The sequence below is a fragment of the Scyliorhinus torazame genome, chromosome 11, assembly GCF_047496885.1.
Source record: "Scyliorhinus torazame isolate Kashiwa2021f chromosome 11, sScyTor2.1, whole genome shotgun sequence".
Taxonomy (NCBI): Eukaryota; Metazoa; Chordata; class Chondrichthyes; order Carcharhiniformes; family Scyliorhinidae; genus Scyliorhinus; species Scyliorhinus torazame.
This window is the reverse complement of record NC_092717.1, coordinates 59,309,603-59,333,614: the sequence shown is the minus strand read 5'-3', so window position 1 is coordinate 59,333,614 and position 24,012 is coordinate 59,309,603. Positions and strand designations below refer to the sequence as shown.

The window sequence follows — 24,012 nt, the reverse complement described above, 5'->3', positions numbered from 1 at the left end:
AAAACATGATGTATTTGTTTGAGAGATAAAGAATCAGGATTTTAAAGGCGAGGCGAGAGGTGATTTTAAAGGAAAGGCGAGAGGTGATGCTTAAAAAGAGGTGGAAGAGTTGGGTGGTGGGGAAAGTTGGTGGGGGGGGGGAGCTAAAAGGGCTGATGGAGGGGGCTGGGAAATGTGATTTGGTATTGAGGGCTACACCAGTGGTGGTGATAACTGATTCACTAAGAGTCCACAGAATCTGGCTTGTGGCCATTTTTGTAAAGATAGCCCTTTTACCATCTAGAAATGTCATTGGATTGGCTAAAGCCATTGGTTGATGAAAGATTAATCTAATCTCGGTTAGGGTTTTCCAATGTCTTCTATTTTTGCCAGATGCACCTCACATCCCTGGTCTTTCCCAGTTGTAATATTGATGGCCGCAAGCATGCATTCTTTCTGAAATCAAGTAGTAAAAATGTAATTGACCCATGAATTTCAATTCTCAGCATGAGTTATAACAACCCCAGATTCTTATCTTAATATTATCCATAGAATCCCTACAGTGCAGAAGGAGACCGTTCGGCCCATCGAGTTATATTTGATGATAATGATGCTCTACTGACTGATTCCTCATACTTTGTTTAAATCTGTGAAGAGAAGGAATTTTGACTCTCTAGGCATTATGCTTAAGCTTGTGAATGTTTGAAGTGTTTCCTCCATGACTAACAAACCTGCCCTGAACATCAGGAACTTGCACAATACAGAAATATTTCTACTTGAGTTGTGTGTTAAGAACATAATTGTTACATTTTTGCTGAAACTTGTGCATCTTATGAACAAGATTGTTTTTTAAAATGAAGGACGTGCACCTTATTTGCATCATTGTGCAATTTGTGTCTGAGTGCAATACATGTAATACAGTGTAAAAGGAAAAAATGGTACTTGTAGGTTTGAGTAATGCCCTTTATCAAAATGCATAGATGAATGCATGATGCATAGAAATAATTTTGGTAATTGTGATTTTTGTGGGTAAGGCCTGATGACATGCTATCTGATTTGCTGAAGTCTACAGCAGCATGATGCCATATTTTGCAATGAGATTTATGCCATCAAGACTTTATAGTTTATTTACTTTAACTGTTCATAGAATTCAGATGATGAAACAATGAGCAACGTGTCCCAAGATAGTTTCAGCCGGGGGCGTCGTGACAGCGTGGTGAGCTCTGTATGCATGTCATAGTTTGTCCTGATTTGAGTCTTTGATGATAATTAGAGATGTTTGAAATAATGGGAATGGTGAAGATTGTTGCCATTGATTTTAAGATTGTATTTCCTTTCATCCCATCAATAGCAATACATGTAATACAGTGTAAAAGGAAAATAAATATACTTGTAGGTTTGAGTAATGCCCTTTATCAGAATGCATAGATGAATGCATGATGCACAGTGTTATGGGCCAGGGTTTAGACAACTCCAAAGTATATCATGGAGGTCACCTGACCCACAAATTTTATTTTTAAATGAAAAGGCTGTAGCAATAAACTCCATCGAAACAATCTGGCATTGTTATTCCGGAATCGTGCCAAAAACGTCGGTGGATTATGATCAGCATAGATAATTGTGTCAGACAGATTGCTGGTCACATGAATTTGAAAATGTTGCAAAGCCAGCACCAAGCTCAAAGTCTCCTTCTCAGTCACGGAATACTTCTGGTGAGAATTCAATTTTTTTGAAAAATAACCAATAGGCCGCTCTAGCCCTTCATCATCGTCTTGTAGAAGCACCGCACCTACGCCCACATCACTCGCATCAACATCCACTTTGAATGGTTTTGTGTAATTTGGGATGGCTAACACAGGAGCAGTGGTTAACACAGCCTTCAGGCCATCAACTGTCTGTTGACACTCCGATGTCCTTTGGCATTTGTTACTCTTATTGAGCAAGACCGTCAGTGGAGCGACCACACTGCTAAAATTCGGTATGAATTTCCGGTAAAATCCACTCATACCCAGAAATCGCATTATTTCCCGTCATGTCGAGGGTATTGGAAACTGCCCAATAACTTGTTTTCACATCCCGTGGGACCATTCGACCTGTCCGATTGTATGGCCAAGGAAAGTGACTTGGGCTTTTCCAAATTCACTTTTGGCTAGGTTTACCACCAAACCCGCCTCCTGAAGTCGATCGAATAACTCCATCAAATGCTTCAAATGTTCTGTCTATGTCTGGCTAAAAATTACCAGATCGTCGATGTATACCGCACAATTGGGTAATCCTGAAACAACTTTGTTAGTTAACCGCTGAAATGTGGCTGGGGCGTTTTTCATGCCAAAAGGCATAACTTTGAATTGGTATATACCATCTGGAGTCACAAAAGCTGAAATCTCCTTTGCCCTTTCGGATAAAGGAACCTGTCAGTAACCTTTGAGTAAATGCAATTTGGGAATACAAGCTGATTGTCCCACTTTCTCAAAGCAATCCTCCAAACATGGGATAGGATAAGAGTCCGTTCTTGTAACTGCATTAACCTTTCTATAGTCCACACACAACCATTGGGTACCGTCCGGTTTTGGTACCATCACGATGGGTGAGCTCCATTGGCTGCAACCCACTTCAATTATGCCATTTTTAAGCATACTTTCAATCTCTTTGTTAACATGTGCCAATTTTAAAGGGTTAAGTCTATATGGATGTTGTTAGATTGGAACAGCATTTCCCACATCTATATCATGTATCGCCATTTCCAACTTCCAATTTCCACAAACTTGCCCATGTGATATCAATAACTCTTTCAGGTCAGTCCGTTTTTCCTCTGGAAGGTAACTCAACGGAATGTATCCCAATTTTTAAGAACATCCTCGTTTTCCAATTTAATTTGAGGTATGTCAAATTCACAGTCATCTGGATTTGGTTCGTCACTTTGCGTTAGAATCATTAAAACCTCCTCCTTTTTCTCTCCTTCCCTTTCAAAGTACCTTTTCAGCATATTCACATGACACACTCGGTGAGTCTTCCTTCTGCCTGGTGTTCTTACCACATAATTCACCTCACTTAATTTCCTTTCAATCTGATAAGGTCCACAAAACCTTGCTTTTAAAGGATAATCTACCACTGGTAACAATACTAAAAAACTTTATCTCCACAGGCAAAACTACAAACTTTGGATTTCTTGTCCACTAACCGTTTCATCACATGTTGTGCAACTTTTAAATGTTGTCTAGCCAATTCCCCTGCTCTATTTAATCATTCCCTAAAATTTGACACATAATCCAATAATGTAAGTTCTGATTTCTCACTCACCAATTTTTCCTTAATCAATTTAAGTGGTCCTCTTACCTCATGACCAAAAATTAGTTCAAAAGGACTGAATTTGGTTGACTCATTAGGTGCATCCCTAATTGCAAACAGTACGAATCAAATTCCTTTATCCCAACCCTCTGGATAATCTTGACAATAAGCCCTCAACATTGTCATCATTAATGGCTAATGTCACCTTTCTAATGCTCCCTGCGATTCTGGATGGTACGCGGTTGATTTGAATTGTTTTATTCCTTAAGCTATCCATAACTTATTTGAACAACCTTGAAGTAAAATTTGATCCTTGATCCGATTGTATTTCTGTGGGTAGTCCATATCTAGTAAAGAATTTAAGTAACTCCTCCACAATCTTTTTAGCTGTAATATTACGTACTGGAATGGCCTCTGGAAACCTAGTAGACACATCCATTATAGTCAAAAGATATTGATTCCCACTTTTCATTTCAGGAAGCGGTCCTACGCAATCAATTAAGACCCTTGTAAAAAATTTCTCAAATACTGGAATGGGTATAAAAGGCGCTGGTTTTATCACTGCTTGAGGTTTCCCTATCACTTGACATGTGTGACATGATCTACAAAATGTTACTACATCTTTATGTAGTCCAGGCCAATAACAATGTTTTTGTATTTTAGCTTGAGTTTTCCTTATTCCCAAATGACCTCCCACTGGTACCTCATGTGCTACTCGCAACACCTCCTTTCTATACCCTACCGGCAATACCACTTGATCAACTTCTGCCCACTTTTCATCCGCCTGCAGATGTAAAGGTCTCCATTTTCTTATCAGGACATCACCTTTACGGTAATAACACTTTGGTATACACTCAGATTCCTCTTCCGTGTATGCTTTCTGATACATCCAATTTATTTCTACATCTTTCTGTTGTAACTCCGCCAATTTTCCTGAACTTAAAAATATCCGCCTCATCCTCCACCTGTTGTTCTTTTTCAACCATCTGATCAAAAATCGTTTCTGACAATTGCACTTCAACTTTATCTTCACTCTTTGATTTGGTACACAGTTGATTTAAATTGTTTTATTCATAAGCTATCCATAACTTGTTTGAATAACCTTGAGGTAAAATTTAATCCTTGATCCGATTGTATTTCAGTGGGTAGTCCAAAATCAAAAATCGTTTCTGATAATTGCGCTTCAACTTTATCTTCACTCTTTGATTTCTCCTCTTGTCTTAACCTGTGACTTTGCGACCTTGTTACTACACAATCCGGAAAAATCCCAGGATACTCATCCTTCAACACTTCAGTTGTCTGATTTTCCACTGGCTTATCAACCACAGTAGACATCACTCCTACCTGCGATCCAGCTATATCATTTCCCTAGATAAACTGTATTCCTGGATAAGATAGTTTCTCTATTACTCCTACTACCACTTCACCACTCTTCACTGGACTTTCCAACCTTATCTTATATAATGGAACACTACTCCCCTCACCCTGAATTCCACATATTACCACGTTTTCTGGCAATATTCCTCCCAAACTACATAACTCCTCATCTCTTATCATTAAAGGTTGACTAGCTCCCGTATCTCTTAAAATTGTGACTTCTTTACCTGCTCCTCCTGATACAGATGAGTAAACTTTACCCACACAAGTAAATTCTTTAAAGAGATCTGGCACCTTCGTATCAATCACCTCTTGATCAGATTGGACAATCTTTTGCACCTCCTTTGCTTCACTTGGGCTTTCCTTTACTACTTTAACAAACCCTACTGTCTTATCCTGTTTTACCATATCAGCCTTCGCAGTACTTTTCTTCCACCACCAACACTGTGACTTTACATGGCCTCGTTTATTACAGTGAAAACATTTTAAACTTTTCATATCTCTTCCACCCTCTGAGATTTCTTTTTTAATCTGAGGTACACTCTCCTTATTATCTCCCATCAGATCACCTTTACCTTTACCACTTGAGTATTTCTCATGTCCCCAGTTTCTATCCCTCACAGGCTGAAACTGATGTTGGAAATCAAGCTTTGATTTATGAACTAATTCATAATCATCTGCCATTTCTGCTGCTAACCTCGCAGTTTTAACCCTCTGCTCTTCCACATGAGTTCTCACTACATCAGGAATTGAATTTTTAAACTCCTCCAAAAGTATAATTTCTCTGAGACCTTCATATGTTTGGTCTATTTTCAAAGACCTTATCCACCTATCAAAATTACTCTGTTTGATCCTTTCAAACTCCATGTATGTTTGACCAAATTCTTTCCTTAAATTTCTAAACCTTTGTAGGCTTCAGGCACTAGTTCATATGCACCTAAGATGGATTTTTTCACCACATCATAAGTCCCAGATACCTCCTCTGATAGTGATGCAAACATTTGGCAGCACGGTAGCATAGTGGTTAGCGCAATTGCTTCACAGCTCCAGGGTCCCAGGTTCGATTCCCGGCTGGATCACTGTCTGTGCGGAGTCTGCACGTTCTCCCCGTGTGTGCGTGGGTTTCCTCCGGGTGCTCCGGTTTCCTCCCACAGTCCAAAGATGTGCAGGTTAGGCGGATTGGCCATGCTAAATTGCCCTTAGTGTCCAAAATTGCCCTTAGTGTTGGTTGAGTGGGTTTACTGGGTTATGGGGATAGGGTGGTGTGGGCTTGGGTAGGGTGCTCTTTCCAAGAGCCGGTGCAGACTCGATGGGCCGAATGGCCTCCTTCTGCACTGTAAATTCTATGAAATTTCACTTACTCTATCTACCAGCTTTGTTTGAATCAGTAATACCCACATGCCCTGTGGCCATTTCAGTTGTTTAGCTGCCTTCTCAAATGAAATGAAAAGGCGTCTCCCTCCTTCTCATCAAACCATGGGCACTGCGTGGACATATTTAAATAGATCCCCACCAAGCCTCCGACTATGACGCTCTTTCTAACTATCCTCATCACTATCCTCCAACTGTACGCTTCCCTTTACGTCTGCCAATTTTAACTGACTGTCATGTTCCATGGCCATTTTCTGAAGTTCAGACTCTCTCTCTTTATCTTTTTCCCTGATCTGTATCTCCCTTTCTCTTTCTTTTTGTTCTGCGAGGGCTATTCTTCTGTTTTCCTTTCTTCTCTCTCTTTTTCTTTTTCCTCTTTATGTCTTTCTTTTTCCTCTCTCTCTCTCTCTCTTTCATCTTCAAGCTGCTTTAATTCTTTCTGATGTTCCATTTGTTTAATTTGTAACTGAATTTTTGCTATTCCCAATGAGACAAACTGTATCTCAGGCAATTTTAAATGCTTAGCCACCGCCATAATTACCTCACCTTTTCCCATTTTGTGAGGTAATGTTAACTGCAATGTTTTTGCCAACACTAAAAGCCTGTTTTTTGTCTCTGTCCATAAGGTATTGTGTGTGACCGTCTCCACCCCCAAAAACTCTGAAAGAGCCATTGTCCACAACACACTCCCTACTTAAACTGAAGTACCACACCTGAAAATCTGCCACACTATGCTCACCCCTCACTGTCTTTAAGTTCACTAAGCCAATTCAATAGATAGACTTTAGCCCCCCTCGAGCCCCCAATTTGTTATGGGCCAGGGTTTAGAGAACTCTAAAGTATATTATGGAGATCACCAGACCCACGACTTTTACTAGATTGTGGGGAGCACATGGCCCACTCTACAGGTGTGGTGCAGCAGAAATTTAAAAGTAATTTTTAAAGCAAAACAATGTTTATTCTATGAACTCCGTTAACCTTTTTAAAACATACAGTGAACATCTTAGCACCCATCAATTCAAATACACCTCCCCAAAGAATACAATACTCTAAGTAATCCTTAAACTTCCCTTTTAACATCCATAAGACAAAATTCCTTTTTACAGAAGCACATCAGGTTTAAATTTTCTACTGAAAGCAGTTATCACTCTGAATTCACCAAATTATCTAGAGATAGTCTTTAGATTGGAGAGAGATCGAAATTACACTTTCTTTGGCTGGTTTCAAACACTAAAACGAAACCAAAAAACACAGACACATCCAAGTTTTTCCTCAAAGTGAAACTAAAAAGCAAAGCCAGTGCTCAGCTCCACCCACACTCTGACATCACTGCAGCCACTCGAGCAGGCAAACATTTCTTAAAGTGACGTTCCCACGACAATAGAAATAATTTTGATAAAGTTGGGATAAAGAGTCCCTGATATAAATAAACAGATTCTTCAATAGCAGACAACAAATTAATGGGTTGAACAACCTGTCACTTGTTAACAGAAAAGCAAAACACTTTTAGATGACAAAAACTTAACTTAACTGAAGCCATAGGAAGACATTGAATGAGAGGCTGATGTTATGGCTGATCTAGGTTTGAAATAAACATGAAAAATGCTTGCTATAAAGACTGACAACTGCACATTCTGGTTGTAAGTATGTGTCGGTCAATACATTCATGACTAGTTTAGATGCACATTTTCTTTCGGATGAAGATTTTGTTTATTTTAGATTTGCATCAGTTTTGATTACTATTTCAATGTCCTCCATACATTTCTGGGTTGTGACTAAATGACATTTGAAATAAAAAACATTTGTTTTTGATCACTTTTGTTAATATTTTCAACTTTGCTTCAAATCCATTCTATCATTTCAGTTATGATTTCCAATTTAATTTACAGCAGTTTTATGTACTTGGGGAATCAGCTCACTCGTTAAAAACCCTAATTAAATGTTTCTCTGTGGAATTATAATGCAATTACCTGCCAATGTAACTGTTAAGTTGTGGGTCAGGGACCGTTGGTGAGCAGGACTGGTTTAAATACAGAGAAACCTGGGATGGGCATTATAGTGACATCAGTGGTCATCCTCTTAGATCAAACAGCCAGGCTAAGGAAGAATTACAGTAAAAAGCAGGAGGAGATCAGGAAAATCTCAGCACAGTGCAGCATTCCTTGAAATGTGGGTGTTGGATTAACAGTTGAATAAAATGGTGTAGTGCAAAAATATATTCGCTAAAACTGAAAGCACCCAACCAAACAACTATACGTTTTGCCTTGGGTGATGTCTATAGAGGACATCTTGAGCTCCAGTAGTTAAGGAAGAACTTGGATTTAGAATGGCTTCTTTCAAAGTGCTTCACAACCAGTTAACTACTTTGAAACATAGTCACAGTTGTCATGTAGAAAATGCACCTAATTTGTACATAGCAAGTCCCACAAACAAGTGAACTAGGTGATCAAATAATCTGTTTTCAAGGTCTTGTTGAGGGATAATTGTTGACCAGGAGAACTCTATTACTGTTATTAATTTGATGCAATGGCATCTTTTACATCCACCCGAGAGGGCAGATGGAGCCTCAGTTTAACATTTTATTCAAAGACACAGTAGCTTAGAAATTGAATCACACACCTGCTAATTCTTAGGCGATGAGCAGGCACTTAAGGAAGCAATGTGGTTAGGGCAGCACTGCTGCCTACAGCGCTGAGGACCCAGGTTTGAATCCCAACCCTGGGTCACTGTCCGTCTGGAGTTTGCACATTCTCCCCGTGTTTGCGTGGGTTTCATCCCCACAACCCAAAGATGTGCAGGTTAGGTGGATTGGGTACGATAATTGCCCCTTAATTGGAAAAGAAAAAAAAAATTGGGTACAGTAAGTAAGCAATGTGGGAGGAACTGTGCATGCACATTTTGGGCGCGATTCAGTGGCCAAGTTGCGCTCGAGTGAGAGCACAACGCGGGCAGTAGATCTCAGGTGAAGCCTCCCACGGGCTTCCGGCAGCCTTTGTGCCTCATGGTACATTCCCAAGTCCCGCAAGGCATCAGAATTGGAACTCCACCAAAAAGGTGGAGGACCAAATAGCACTCGCTAAAGTAGGTCTTAAACCTACTTAAGGCCTATCCGGGATCTACCGGCCTCCCCAGGAAGGCTGTAGCCGGGCACCAATCAGTACTGGTCCAGAAAAATGTGAACCAGGTGGAGCGGCACCCGGGGTGCCTCCAGGGCCAGCGGAGCCCCTGGGTTGTCAGGGATGGCCCGCGACCCTCCCCTTGGAATGGGCAACTTGTCACTACCCAACTGGCACCTTGTCACTGCTAAGCTGGAGGAGCAGTGCCAGGGTGGCACTGCCAAGGGTGAGGGCCATGGGGGGATGCCATGTCCATGAAAGGAGGGTGGAGAGGGGTAATTGAAGGGTGAGGATGTGTAGGGCAGATAAGTAGGGGGCTTTGGAGGTTGGGGTGTGACCGGGGGGGGCTGTTTTAAGGGGGCTTGGGGGGCCTGAAGAGGGGGGGGCACAGGAACCCTATAGTGGGGTGTCCTCACGTGGTGGCGGGGTAGTGCCCATGTGTGTGGCTGGTGACAGTGCCCATGGATGGGGACCCACAAGCTCACTTAGAGATCGGGCCACCTTTTCAAAATGGCAGCCCGATCTGAGTTCAGCTCCCCAGTGCTGAAAAATATTCTAAATGTGGCCTAAACTGGTGAGAAACGCCCCAGGGCCTAACAAGTGACTAAGTGTCATTGGATAGCGGTGGGGAACTCTCCGGAAAACACACCACAAATGAACTTAGAAATGTTTCCATTAAATTCCACCCTGTGTGCCAGGTATATGCCACATGCTACATTGGTTAGTTGTCCAAGATACCTAAAATAGAAGACTAAAACCGACTTTAGGTAAATCAGGTGTCCAGCATTTACTTTTGGCCTCTTGGGGCGTCAATGCAGCATGTGTCATGCTGGAATAAAAACAAGATGCTGGATATTCTCAGCAGGTCTGGCAGCACCTTTGGAGAAAGAAACAAAGTTTCAGGTCAAAAACCTTTTCATCAGAACTCATCAGAAATGCTGTTCCCTTTTTCAAGCTCATCTTGAGTTGCTGTCTTGTAGGTCAACGTGCTTTGTGTTACTTGTACCTCCAAATATCACTGGCAACACCTCAAATTACCATGTGATTTAAATATGTCCAGTTCCTTCGTTTTAGAATGTTCTGTATCCTCTATTTTTTATTGTGTTTAATTTTTCTTTTTCTCTGCAGTCCTCTGATTTTTCTGATCACAATGGATCAATAGCTGACTATTTTAGCCGTTCAAACCGCAGGGGAAGTATGGTTTCGGACTTGGATGACATTACTGTCCCTGACCTCTTTAGTGTGAGTGAGCACATCTGCACTGTGCAATTGGTTTGCAATTAATTTTCTAGATGTGGTCATCCTATGTGAAGTTTTATAATTTAGTGAGTGGTCTCTGGTAACATTGTTATCTAATATCTTGCATGTATCCACATTTGAATTTACTGTACTGAGCTCTGTGAAGTACTGAACTTTTGGACTTGTGGAAGACCACAATTGTGACATTGCAATGATTTTAAAACTGCATGTTAACTTAGTTTTAAAAAATATATATTAACTTTAGTATTGACATCTTGTGTTACTTTGTTTATTTAATGTACTGCAGAAAGACTTTAGGAGAAAACTGTGTGTGCATGCTTAAGAGATCTTTAAATATTGAGCATAGGGAGGCTACATTGTTTTATGTGGAAATTCTGTGACCTGTTCGCATGCTTACTTTTTATATTCGCTTTCCATCCTCCGTCTTTCAAAGGTTGAAGCCAGGTTTGTAATTTCATTAACTCTTCAAGCTAGACTGGCAAGTCAGACTGTCCATCACAGGTGGTTTTAGTTTGAGGGCAGACATAGGAAGCATTAAGGCTGTTTCTTGTGTTCACAGTTCGTGATTTCATTTTACTGCACTGGCTTGACGTAATGAGACTCAACGGGTGTATATATGAAACAGGATGGTTGCGGATTTCCTGATTTGATGTTTGGTTCTGTTCTATCGTTGATCCTTTAAATCCTAATAATGCTTTTCTGTGTATAATCTGCGTTTTCTGGCACCTTAAATACCATATCAATTTGCTAGCACCAATCTTTCCTTCGTTGTCTAACAGTATTCTTAGTCCATTCTTCAATTCCACACAGATTCAATTCTGTATATTAATTTTATATTTACCTGGCTCTTGGTTTTCTGTAAGTTGATCTCTGCTACTTTAGTGTTCGCTCACATTTAAATAAGTATTGTTTTATTTTTATGTGCTAAAGATCTTACAGCATTTTCAAGCTCATTGCTTTTAAGAATCCTTGTTAGCAGTTACATATTGAAAGCTTATGGTTTTGGGGTCCCTTAGTATGACCTATCAGTTCCATAATTTAAAGTATTATTTAAGTTCTTGTGATACCACTGAAATATAACAAAATAAAATGTGAAAATGGGACATCAGATGTTGGCTTTTTTTGTTGGCCTTAGGAGTGTTTTGAAAAACAGCCCATTGGCATGGGAAAAGAGAAAAGTCAGATTGATGTTTTGGGCAGAAGGTTTTACTTCGAAGGTCAATATGTAGTGGGGAGTTCCCATGGGAATAGGTGCAATGACTGAAAGCCTGGCTGCTGCTGTTGAAATGAAAATGAGGAATATACCTTTCTTGGTGACACCTATATGTGGGCTCAAGTGGCATGAGACCATAAAGCAGAATTGTCCAAACTTTCCACATGGGGGCTACATTTCATTTCTTTCTCACTCAAATTTGAGCAAATTTCAGCATGATCAAGTTTGGCACATCACTAATGGTGAATTTCAAAAAGAGGCTGAAGTTTGAAGAGAAACAACTTGCAAAGCAAAAAAAAACCAATGTTAAAGCAATGAATTGACCATTTAAGAAAAAATTTGTATTGAAGATGACCCTCGGATTATGAGAGGGTGAGTTTGTGCATGTCTAGCTCACTCTCAACCTCAGGGTGGGTGCGAGTGCATGTTAGTGTCTGGGTTGAGGGTGAATGAGAACCCTGAGAGTGAACCAGACACACACACACACACACACTGATGCACACACTCTCCTTGCACATGTGCCCTCTTGCCCGCAATCTCCCACTCCAGGCCCTGGGACTTGCCTTCAAAATCTTTCTGCTCACTATTTGCTGCTTGTCCAATCACAGCTTGGTTTCTCCCTGCATTTGCTGCTGATAGGTTCCCAGCCTGTGATTGGGCGAGCAGATTTATGGCACTTCTCAAAGATAAATCAGTTGAATGTTCAACATGTTTGCTGGGCCGAGTCCAGAGGGCTTTGGGGGCTTCAATACGGCCCATGGGCTGTGCGTTGACAAGTTTGCACAAAACGGTCTTAAAGTTAATTCAACATGTGGGGAGCCAGTGGAATTTGGTAGGAATTTGGAGATGTGTGCAAATGAGCTGTCCTATTCTGAATAACTTCTAAGTTGTGAAGATGGGCTGGCTGAATAAGAGAGCATTTAAGATCATAAAGCTCATACATGGACTCCAATTTCATTAGCGATGAAGGAGACATGGGAACTGAAGTGGCCTATAGTGTGAAGGTCGAATTAAAATTGTTTTGTTGCTGGAATAGGTGTTGGGAAGGAAATTGTTCTTCAACATTCTGCACTTCTGTATTATTTATGCTGATTTGTGTTTTCATTGTGGAGTTCAAAACTATGTGTACTTTTGTTATTTTTGTAACTGTAAATTCCCCCAGAACCTTGCTGATATAGAGTTTTGGATATGATACTACATCGCTGATAAAGTGGTGAGTTGTAAATCAACACTGGTGGAAGAAAACTTGTACAGCAACAAAGCAATTAAATATTCCTTCTGTGCTGAGTGGAATGAGAACTCTGTAGAGATCTGGTTTGTGAGGAAGATTATGATCATTAACCCGGTAATCTGTGAATTTATTAGTGTGAATTGGCGTCATGATATAAAATGCTTCCCCCGCTGGATTCCATGGTCAGTGGCGAAGCTCAGGCACTCAGTACCTCATTGAATGGCGGAGCAGGCTCGAGGGGCCAGATGGCCTACTCCTGCTCCTAGTTCTTATGTTCTTATGTTCTCATGGCTGACCTAGAACCTGCCAAAAGTTCACAATCTCTGGCATACAAATTGACCTTCTGTCAACATCAGTTTTAATTTGGCTGTATGTTAAGAGAATCGCAAGTTGCCTGACTACAGTTATGTCATCAAACAGGTTAACAGCTGATTGTATTGATGTATTCTCAGTCTGCAAGCCACAAAGTAAAATATACTGAATGTTTCAACGTTTCAATAACATGCTACCAAGCGTGACAAGATTGAGTGGGATATGCACACGGGATTGAGCTATTGCAATATTAGAAACTTGAAAAATAAATTAAAGGCTAAAATCTTTTAGCATGGCTCAGAAATTTTTACTTCTCAAACTTGAAATAAGTTTTTAGGTCTGGTTAGACTGTTCAGCGGTAATTGTGAACTTTGTATGTCATTAAAAATCTTGTATCTCCTTCAACAAAGTCTAATTTTTTTCAAGTGTTTATACAGCAAAACTATGTGCAAGAATGCATTTTCATGTCAGTTCAGTGATTTCTGTGTGATTGAAGTCCAGTGAGACTTCAGCAACACACCCTATTGAAGAAATATAGAATCATTGACATCAACTTTGGATTTCTGAGTTCATCTGCATTTGCGCAAACCCGATTTGCAGTCTGTTTCAGAGGGATGATTATGGCAAATACTGACAATTTCACCCTCATTACTACAATATCCGAGTCATTTTGTTTCTTGCATTGCCACCTTGAACAACTGCAATCCATGTGATGTAGATGCACCCACATTTGCTATTCACAACAATTTTGATCCAGTTACAGTGAAAGCATGGTGATACAGTTCAAAGTTGCAAGTGCGACTTGCAGTTGGTGGTTTTCCCATGCATCTGCTGCCCTTGTTGTTATAGGTGGTAGGGATCGTGAGTTTCAAAGGAGCCTTGAAAAGTTACTGCAGTACTTCTTGCAGATAGCACACGCTGCTGCCACTGTGTGCGGTTGTTTGGAGGGAGGGAGTCTTTAAGATGGTGGATAGGGTGCTAATCAGGTGGACTGCATTATTTTGGATGGTGTTGAGCTTCTCGAGGGTTGCTGGAGCTACAAACATCCAGGCAGATAGGGAGCGTTCTGTTGGACTTGGCCAGCTCGGCCAGTAGTGCTGTTCCTGAGCCAGAAACGAGTCCTCCGCCCAGAGTGTGTACTGTACCTTTTGATACCCTTGGTGTTTCTTCCAATGGTGAATCAATGTCATTCATACACAGCTAAGGTAGGGTGGCTGTTGATTATCACCAAGAGGCATCCTTACCTGTGACCTGATGCCATTCGGTTCATGGGTCCAGAGTCAATATTGAGGAGTCCCAGGGCCACTCCCTCCTGACTGTAAACCCCTGTGTACAGGAATACATACTTCCAACTTTGAACTATATCACCATGCTTTCACTGTAACTGGATCAAAGTCCTGGCACTTCCTCTTGAATAGCAATGTGGGTGCATCTATATCACATGGACTGCAGTTATTCAAGGTGATAGCGCAAGAAACAATAACTCGGATGTTGTAGTAATGAGGGAGACTGTATACTCCTGCATACCCACCTCTGGTGGGTCTGTCCTGTAGGTGGGACAGGACATATCCAGGGATGGTGATGGAGGATCTGGAATTTTGTCTGTAAGGTAAGATTTGAAAAGTATGACTCTTGAAAAGTATGTTGCTGTGCTAGACTGTGAGATAGCTCTCTACATTTTGGCACTCATCCCCAGATTTTAATGGGGAGAACTTGGCAGAATTGGCTGGACATGATGTGCCTTTGTTGTTTCCAGTGCCTAGTTTGATGCTGTCAGATTTTATCCTTACTCCACTTCCTTGTAGTAGATTGATACAATGGAGAGCTTTGCTGGACTATTTCAGAGGGTAGTGAAGAGCCAACTACCTTATTGTGGTTCTAGAGTCATCTTGAGGCCAGAGTAGGGATGGCTATTTACTTCCTTGAGGTACATTAGTGAACCAGTTGTGTTAAATTATATGTTTACAGGCTGGATTTAATGTATGCGATTTAATGTATGCATGTTGGCTGAATTTGTGCAAAAGGTTATTCCTAAAGTTGATTCATTCGCTGTGGTTTAATGTTACCAGCATCAACTGTAACTGTCACACTAAGCAAAATTTGTACAAAAGGCCATCGTTGTTCCTAATTTGTTAACATGCCTTTGTACGGTGTTGCAGTGTTGTTTGAAGTTCAACATTTGCTGCTTTTACTGAAGCTTTTAAAGCTGTTTTGCCAGTTATCAGTTCTTACAATTTTGACATTTCAAATGACTAAATGCTTATTCTAAGTTTTTGGATGTTGAAAGAAAAAGTAGGAATGAAGATTTAGGGCTGCCAGGTCTTCCTCCCCCCCCCCCCCCCCCGTGTGACCAGTACAAAACCAATTTGCAGTGAATCTGGTGCCAACTGCTTCAGGATCCAGGCACATCTCAGTTGAACGAAGGCTTTATGGGTTCACCCAGCACTTGCAGACCCCAAATATGGCAAGCAAATCTGCGCCTATGTACCAAGGAAGCATTGAAGCATTTGGAATATGATGTAAGTTATAGAATGCTCAGGAATGTTTGAGGTAAACATCATTTGCTTTTTATATACAGACTGAGACAACAGCGCAAACTAGACATCAGAATTAAATATTAGTTCGTCCTATTTTTGGCGGCACAGGTTACAATTCAATTTTCCATGCTGTGTTTCCATAAGTGTCACGTATCTTGAAAATTTGGTGCTGCCATCTCATTTACTTGTGGAATGAGAAAGGATTAATTTATGATCCTTTGTGCAAGGTCCCTTGGAGAAGAGTGACCATAATATGCAGGAATTCTTCATTGAGATGGAGAGTGGGGACTTTCAGTGACGTCATTTAAGAGCAAGATGCACGGCTGGGTCTTTAGTTTTGATCTCTTTTACCTGTCTTTTCGGGGGATTTTGTTAACCACACGCCCAGTGTTGGTGAGAGAATTGTTCCTCGATGGAGTCATGTCGAAAACGTTGTCAAAGAAGCCCAACTCGAAGAAAGATCAGCAGGGTAGCCCATCAAAGGAAGGTGAAGGAGGGAAGATGGCCACTGCGGCCATAATTTTGGATATATTGGCTGTAGTGATGGCGCAGGAGCTGGAGAAATTCAGCAAACAAATGGATCGGCAGTTTGAGTGGCAGGGCAAGATGATAAAAGAATCCTTTAGACCACTGTCGAGGAGGCTTTGGGCCCGATTTGGGAACAGTTGGTGAACGCCTCGAATGTGATTAAGGTGCAGGGTGAGACTTCGAAGGGTGAGGAAGAGGCCTTGTCGCACCACGAGGATCGTCTTGCCTCGTTGGAGGCTGAGTTGCTGATGTTGACAGATAACAATAAACGCATGAGGATGAAGGTGCAGAACAGGTCAAGGAGGTTAAACCTCATGTTGGTGGGGCTGGCAGAGGGATTGGAGGGCCCGAGATGTTTTCGGAGATGTTTCTCGGATGGTGGGTGGGGATGAGGTGTTCGCTCTTCCAGAATTGGACAGAACTCACCGAGCACTCAGTCAAAAGCCAAGGCAAAATGAGTTGCCGCAGGCGATGATTAACCATTTTCATAACTACCAATGGAAGGAGCGGGTCTGCAAGTGGGTGAAGAGGATCCGGAATATCCACTGGAAAGGGCACACAGTGCGGATATATCAGGTCATTGGCGCTGAGCTGGCGAAGAGGTGGACGGCCCCAACGCGATAGATTGGGGAACCTACTGAAGAGGTTGACGGTGGATAGGCAATGGTTCATATTTAAAGAAGGTGTGCATAAATTACAACTATTATTCCTTCCAAAAATAAAAGAGGAAAGCTGGCTCACAGAGGAGACTTCCAAAATTACCAGAAAAAGCAGCAGTATTGGGAGAATTTTAGAATTTCTCAAAAGCAGACAAAATATTTATCAAGAGAAGGAAATTAAAGTATGAAGGTAAAATTGCAGTGAACATAGAAATTTCTATAAATATGTATTTGAAAAAGATTAATAAAGACAAATGTATGCCCCTTGCAGTCGAAAGCTCGGGAAATTATAATGGGGAAACAAAAAAATGGCAGAAGAATTGAACCCATACTTTGGTTCTGACTTCATAAAAGAGGGCACCGTTGCCAATCGGCACCGGAGTCGGCAATAATGTTGCCAATTATAATGATGCTCTTCAGAGTCAAAGAACAAAGAAAAATTACAGCACCGGAGCAGGCCCTTCAGCCCTCCAAGCCTGCACCGATCCAGATTCTCTATCTAAAACCGTCACCTATTTTCTAAGGATCTGTATTCCTCTGCTCCCTGCCCAGTCATGTATCTGTCTAGATACATCTTAAATGACGCTATCGTGCTCGCCTCTACCACCTCCGCCGGCAATGCGTTCCAAGCACCCACCACCCTCTGCCAGGTACCAAATGATACCACCACACGGCTTTACCGGATATCGATCAAAGAACCACACAACCAGTTAGTCAGTTCAAGTTCAAAGATGGTTTATTTACACACAAGGATTACTTCGACATGCAACACAAAACGCTACAAGTTAAACTGCACCTAACAACTACAATAACCTATACTTAACTTCAGGGCAACCGGCTCTATGCAGATGGACAAGGCCTTTGTCCGGATCTTGCGTGGCTGGGTGGAAGAAGTGGCTCTGTTTCTGCTGGGCTCATCCGTCTGGTCGCAAGCGTTGGTCTTGAACTTGTCTGTTTGGTCGTTATGCTGCACTTGGGTTGGCATAGGCCTGATCCAAGAGAGACCGAGCACATGGCTGTCTCTTCTTATCCCTCTGGGATTTTGCGCTCTTTGGGGGGGTCCTTAACTTGGACCCAATAATTCGACAGGCTTCGATCACTGCCTATGATTTTGGCCAATAAAGGAGGGGGTGCCTTGATGGCTGGGCAAGTCCTTAGCGGTTATTGAGCTTGGCTGTTTGGGCTCGCTGAGTAAAGGGAGTGGCGCCGATTAGTCTGTATCTGTATCGGTTACCTGAGTACAGTTCTTTGTTCTGGGGAAACGGGCCATTAGAATACAAACGAGCGGGGGATTCGATCGCGTCTAGCTATCTGGGTTGCAAATACACACACAAGCTCCGAGTCTGTCTGAGTCCTAGGTTGGCCATAATTCCCATGGTCCTTTGCAGGTGACCATCTGAGATGGCTGCATCCCGTCCTCTTGATCCTGAACGCGAAGCGTGGTGGATCACACTGTTGATCGCTTATCCATCCCTGGTGTGCCAGTTACCCTTGGTCAAGGACAGATTCTACACTACTCTGTCCTATGTTTTTGGAGCATTTACCTGACATTTTTATTGACACATCATACATTCATAATTTCTAATGGGTCACTATAAAACATTTCACTGTTCTGCACAATTGAATATCTAACTAACACTATTTAAGCTACTCTCATGCTGCTGGCAAATATCAAAAAGAACTTATGTACAATACAAGATTTCAAAACAGCAGCATCACATTCCTACTTAATCTATCAAAGTTAGAGAGGTATACAGTCTTTATTTTTATCAGCGATTACAGTGTTTGTTGAGTTGGGTGAATTCCAAAGAAGGGGGCTCGGAGTGTATATAATCGGGGAGCGGGAGGCTCTTTTTTGCCATTTGCGGAGTCTAAGTGTCTGGATGACACTGCAGATTATTGCAATTACCAGAAGGGCCTCTACTGTGTATGAAAGGGGGTACCATTTGGCAATGTTTTCGCACCAAGTGGGGGTTTCAGTGTCTATCTCTGTGTGGTGGTGTCCGGGCTAGGGGTGTCATGTTGTATGATGGTGTTCGGGGCTGGTGTGGTGTGTGGTACAGAGACTTGTAACGCGTACAGTTGTAGGAGTCCATTGCGATGATCACAATGTAGGTCATCAGTCCTCTCTTCATCTTGTCTTCTGTCTTCCGTTTTCCGTATATTCCTGGTGTGCAAGCATAATATGTTAATATCTCGTTTATTTGTCTTTCTCTCCTTAACTTCAATTACCCATTAGAATCGACACCATGTGTGACTCCCTCATTTTTTTTTTTGAAATAACATTTTGAGAGACATTGCCAAAAAAAAAATGTCTTTGTAAGTGCAGAGATTCTCGCAGCTGGTGGTCGATGCGGGGAGTGGGCGGACAATTTCTCCATCCAGTCTTTCCTTTACTGCAACCAGTGATGGCTGAAGCTCATCTTAACTAGCCGAATTTTAGGGTGGCCAGTTTTGTAGAGTTTTGTCGTCCCAGGGTCCAGAGGTAATTCGCATGTAGCAGCATATGTGGCAACCAAGTGTGTCAAACGTGTAAATAGCAAGTGGGGAACGACCAGAGGGTCGCGGAAGGTAAAGGGAAGGTATAGACTGTGGCCAAGGGCATTCTTTAAACACAATGAAAGAGCAGAGAAGGGAAAACTAAGACCTGCCAAAGACAGTGCAAAGTGTAAAGAACCATTCCAGAGTACTCAAAGTGACGGGAACATGAGGTGCGTGTGGGCCAATGCAGGGCAAGAATGGGTGGAATCCCCGGGTAGGGTGGTGATCAGTGCCATTGCTCCACTACCCGAGCTTAACTGACCGGATGCATTTGGGGTCCTCGGGCAGGGCGGGGATTAGTGCCGTTATTCCCTACCTGGGTGACCTAAACGAGCGGAAAGAATTTGTAACATGTGAGATTGAACAATTGTTCCTTTAACAGCCATTGGTCAGCAAATCGCGTCGGAAGAGTAACTATGACTATCAAGAAATTGGGTGTCAGGCCGACATTAATTAAAACCATGTAACAAGAAGAAAGAAAGAAGGAAAATAAAAAGGCGGGCAGGCTCCATCAGAAAGTAGGACACCGCAATTCTTATGCGGCGTCTTTTTCTCATCATCTGGACACCTCAGGGTTCTGTATCAAAAAGCGTTGTAAAAGGATTACCATAACCAGAGTCAGAATCTGAATCATCACCATCTCCTGGTTGGCAGACTTGTGTCTGCCGTTTTTGTGCCGTGGCCGCGTGGGCCATCGTCGAATCCGAATCATTATGTCTAACCAGTCTACAAGAGTTGTTGCGGTGCTAAAAAGGGGTTCGTTTGTCATGAGGCATAGGGGCGGTGGCAGTGAAGGGCAAGTTACTGTTGTTGGGCGGTGGTGGTGGCTCTGGCTGTGGAAGGGGGTGTAGGGGGCCAAACATATCTTGGTCGTGGTACCGGGGGCTGGAGTGACTGGGGCCGGGGAGGTTGTACTAGTGGTCAGTGATCGTGGTCAATTCGGAGAGGCTGCCGCTGTCGTCGGAGTCAAGCTCAAGATGGAAGGTCGTACCTGTGAGCGGAGACAAGATCGGGTCTGTGGGCGTGGACAGGGCTGCGGGAGGGTCGGACTAGGTTGTCGATGGGCGGGGCGGAATCGTCTGCTATTGCTAGGGAGATGTGGTGGGAGTGGCTACATTGGGTTCCATGGAGTTTGAGCTGGTTGCTGTGGAACCAGCCAGTTTTACCGTTTGGGTACGTTATCTTGTACACAGAGGGGCTTACTTTGTCCAAATTGGAGTACGGTCCTGCAAATTTTGGGGAGAGGAAAGAACTGGGATTGTAAAGGGAAACCGTTACTTGCTGACCGACTGTGTACTCTATGGGGTGGATGGTTTTGTCAAAGCAGGCTTTACTCTGCTTCCTTTTAGTGCCTAGTCGGAAAGCTGCAGCGAGCTGTGCTACTTTAATATTGTCTGTGACTTGTCGGGTTTGTCTCAATTGTCCTTTCTTGGAGTACCTTTTCATTGTTCTGTGCACAGATTAAACAATTCTCAACATAATGTGTTACATCGGATTTTAAATCGGGCCACCAGCACAAAGTCTTAAATAGGCAATGGTATTGTCTATCCCCTGATGTCCGTGTCCGTCATGAAACTGGTAAATTATCTGGTTTCTGTCCTGGGTGGGGACCACATAAATTCAATTTTTCAAAACTATACCGTCCTGTACCGTCAGTGAGTCCTTGCATTTGTCGTAGGGGGCTGGGAAGTTACCGTCTAAAACCTGTTTGAGAGTGTCGTCTGCCTTTTGGGCCTGGGATAGATCCTCTATATTGGTCTGAGAAACCTGGACTGCGTGTATCGGTTCACTTTCGGGGGGTTGCCAAAAGTGACAGTGGCGTGATCTTGACTTAGCTAAGGCTTCTGCCTTTACATTACTGGGTGGGGAGGAACAATGATTGCTTCCCATTTTTATACCGTACGTGCAGTCTTTACAAAAGCCATTAAGATAAAGATGCATGGCATTAAGGGGAAAGTAGTAGCATGGATAGAGGATTGGTTAATTAATAGAAAGCAAAGAGTGGGGATTAATGGGTGTTTCTCTGGTTGGCAATCAGTAGCTAGCGGTGTCCCTCAGGGATCAGTGTTGGGCCCACAACTGTTCACAATTTACATAGATGATTTGGAGTTGGGGACCAAGGGCAATGTGTCCAAGTTTGCAGACGACACTAAGATAAGTGGTAAAGCAAAAAGTGCAGAGGATACTGGAAGTCTGCAGAGGGATTTGGATAGGCTAAGTGGATGGGCTAGGGTCTGGCAGATGGAATACAATGTTGACAAATGTGAGGTTATCCATTTTGGTAGGAATAACAGCAAAAGGGATTATTATTTAAATGATAAAATATTAAAACATGCTGCTGTGCAGAGAGACCTAGGTGTGCTAGTGCATGAGTCGCAAAAAGTTGGTTTTCAGGTGCAACAGGTGATTAAGAAGGCAAATGGAATTTTGTCCTTCATTGCTAGAGGGATGGAGTTGAAGACTAGGGAGGTTCTGCTGCAATTGTATAAGGTGTTAGTGAGGCCACACCTGGAGTATTGTGTTCAGTTTTGGTCTCCTTACTTGAGAAAGGACGTACTGGCACTGGAGAGTGTGCAGAGGATATTCACTAGGTTAATCCCAGAGCTGAAGGGGTTGGATTACGAGGAGAGGTTGAGTAGACTGGGACTGAACTCGTTGGAATTTAGAAGGATGAGGGGGGATCTTATAGAAACATATAAGATTATGAAGGGAATAGATAGGATAGATGCGGGCAGGTTGTTTCCACTGGCTGGTGAAAGCAGAACTAGGGGGCATAGCCTCAAAATAAGGGGAAGTAGATTTAGGACTGAGTTTAGGAGTAACTTCTTCACCCAAAGGGTTGTGAATCTATGGAATTCCTTGCCCAGTGAAGCAGTCGAGGCTCCTTCATTAAATGTTTTTAAGATAAAGATAGATAGTTTTTTGAAGAATAAAGGGATTAAGGGTTATGGTGTTCGGGCCGGAAAGTGGAGCTGAGTCCACAAAAGATCAGCCATGATCTCATTGAATGGTAGAGCAGGCTCGAGGGGCCAGATGGCCTACTCCTGCTCCTAGTTCTTATGTTCTTTAGCTGTCCTAAGAATGTGTTTCAACAATCGGGCTGAGGGTATGGGTTTACCATCAGCGGATACGAATCCCTGAGATTCCCACAGGGGCAGAAATTCTGTCAAGATATTGCACACAAAAATAATGTATGTCTGCTGGGTTGGAAAGAATCAGGGTGCTGCACTTCATATGCTATGGCTGCTAGTTCTGCTTGTGATCCTAGATGGCCGGGCAATTTTAAAGATATTTCTTCTAATGCGCGTCCCTGTGCGTCTTCTACATAAATTCCACAACCAGTTATTCTCTTTCCATTTTCTATCGTGGAGGAACCATCTACATAAATCTTTAAACCGTTGTCTATGGTGTGTGGATTATGCGTTTTACTGCCTGCTCGTGTGTGTAATGACTTCGGAATAAAGGGTCCTGTGTTGTGTTGGGCTGCTATGATCTGACACTCGTGGGGTCCCTGCATACTGAAGGTTATCTGCTAGAAATGTGTGGGTCATTGTACGTTTGACTCTAATGTCCCTTCCTTGTAACAACAGTTTAAAGCGAGCTGCTCTGATCTGGCTGATTGAACCGTCCTTTAACCTACCATCTAATGTTAGCTGCGTTGGGGTGTGCTCGGTTAAAATCGTTACTGGGTTAAGGCCTGTGATGTATGCAAATTACTGTACTGCCCAAAAGACTGCGAGCAAGTTCCGTTCGCAGGCTGTAAATCCTTGCTCTACGGGATCCAAAATTCGTGAGGCATAGGCTACGGTCATGTCTTTCCTGTAGGAGTACTGCTGATAGGGTTCGGTCGCTGGTTGCTACTTCTATGGCATATGGAGAGTGTGAGTCTGGAACTTGCAAAGCGAGGGCTGTGCCTAGGGCACGTTTTAATTAATCGATGGTGCCTGTGTGCTGAGGAAGCCATTCCCATGGGGCGTTCTTTTTAAGGAGCTCTGAGAGTGGGGCTGCTTTTGTGGCAAAACCACCCATATGGTTCCTACAATATCCAACTAATCCTAAGAATGACTGGAGTGCAGCGATATTGTGGAGCAGGGGCAATTTAACAATTGACTCAATTCGCTTCTGTTCGATCTCTCTCTTCCCGTGGCTAATAATGGTGCCTAAATAAAGGACCTTTTCTTTTAAGATCTGGGCTTTTTTTGGGTTGACCTTGCATCCAATGGATTGCAAAAGACATAGTAATTCTGAAAGAAGCTTTACATGCTCTTCCTTTGTGTCCATCTGTAGAAGTAAGTCGTCCACTCACTGTATAAGGCATTCTGGGCGGGAAAATTTGGAAAGTCCGTTGGCCAATTGTTGGTGGAAAATGGAGGGGGAGTTGTGGAATCCTCGCGGGCGGCATGTCCACGTATACTACTGCCCTTGAAATGTGAACGTGAACTTATATTGACAGGTCTTGTCTAGCGGGATGGACCAAAAGCCATTACTGATGTCCAGCACTATGAAGTACTTTGCCTGTACTCCCTGCTTGAGCATGGTCTCGGGACTCGTGGCAACGGTTGGGTTGTTAAAGGGGTGACCTTGTTAAATTCTCGATAGT

The 24,012-nt window shown here is 42.6% G+C and overlaps 1 protein-coding gene across 34 annotated transcripts in view; it reads left to right on the top strand.

Moving 5' to 3' along the window:
* lrrfip2 (leucine rich repeat (in FLII) interacting protein 2) overlaps positions 1-24,012 on the top strand; it is a 299,977-nt gene that overhangs the window by 138,358 nt on the left and 137,607 nt on the right. For 20 of the 34 annotated variants that reach the window (XM_072467326.1, XM_072467350.1, XM_072467348.1 and 17 more), the window contains 2 exons: positions 1,127-1,195; positions 10,260-10,373. The exons of 10 other annotated variants lie outside the window; for them this stretch is intronic. In XM_072467326.1, coding sequence (XP_072323427.1) covers positions 1,127-1,195; positions 10,260-10,373 — 183 coding nt within the window. The remainder of the gene's footprint in view (positions 1-1,126; positions 1,196-10,259; positions 10,374-24,012) is intronic. 4 more of the 34 variants (XM_072467357.1, XM_072467341.1, XM_072467345.1 and 1 more) reach the window with 1 other exon arrangement.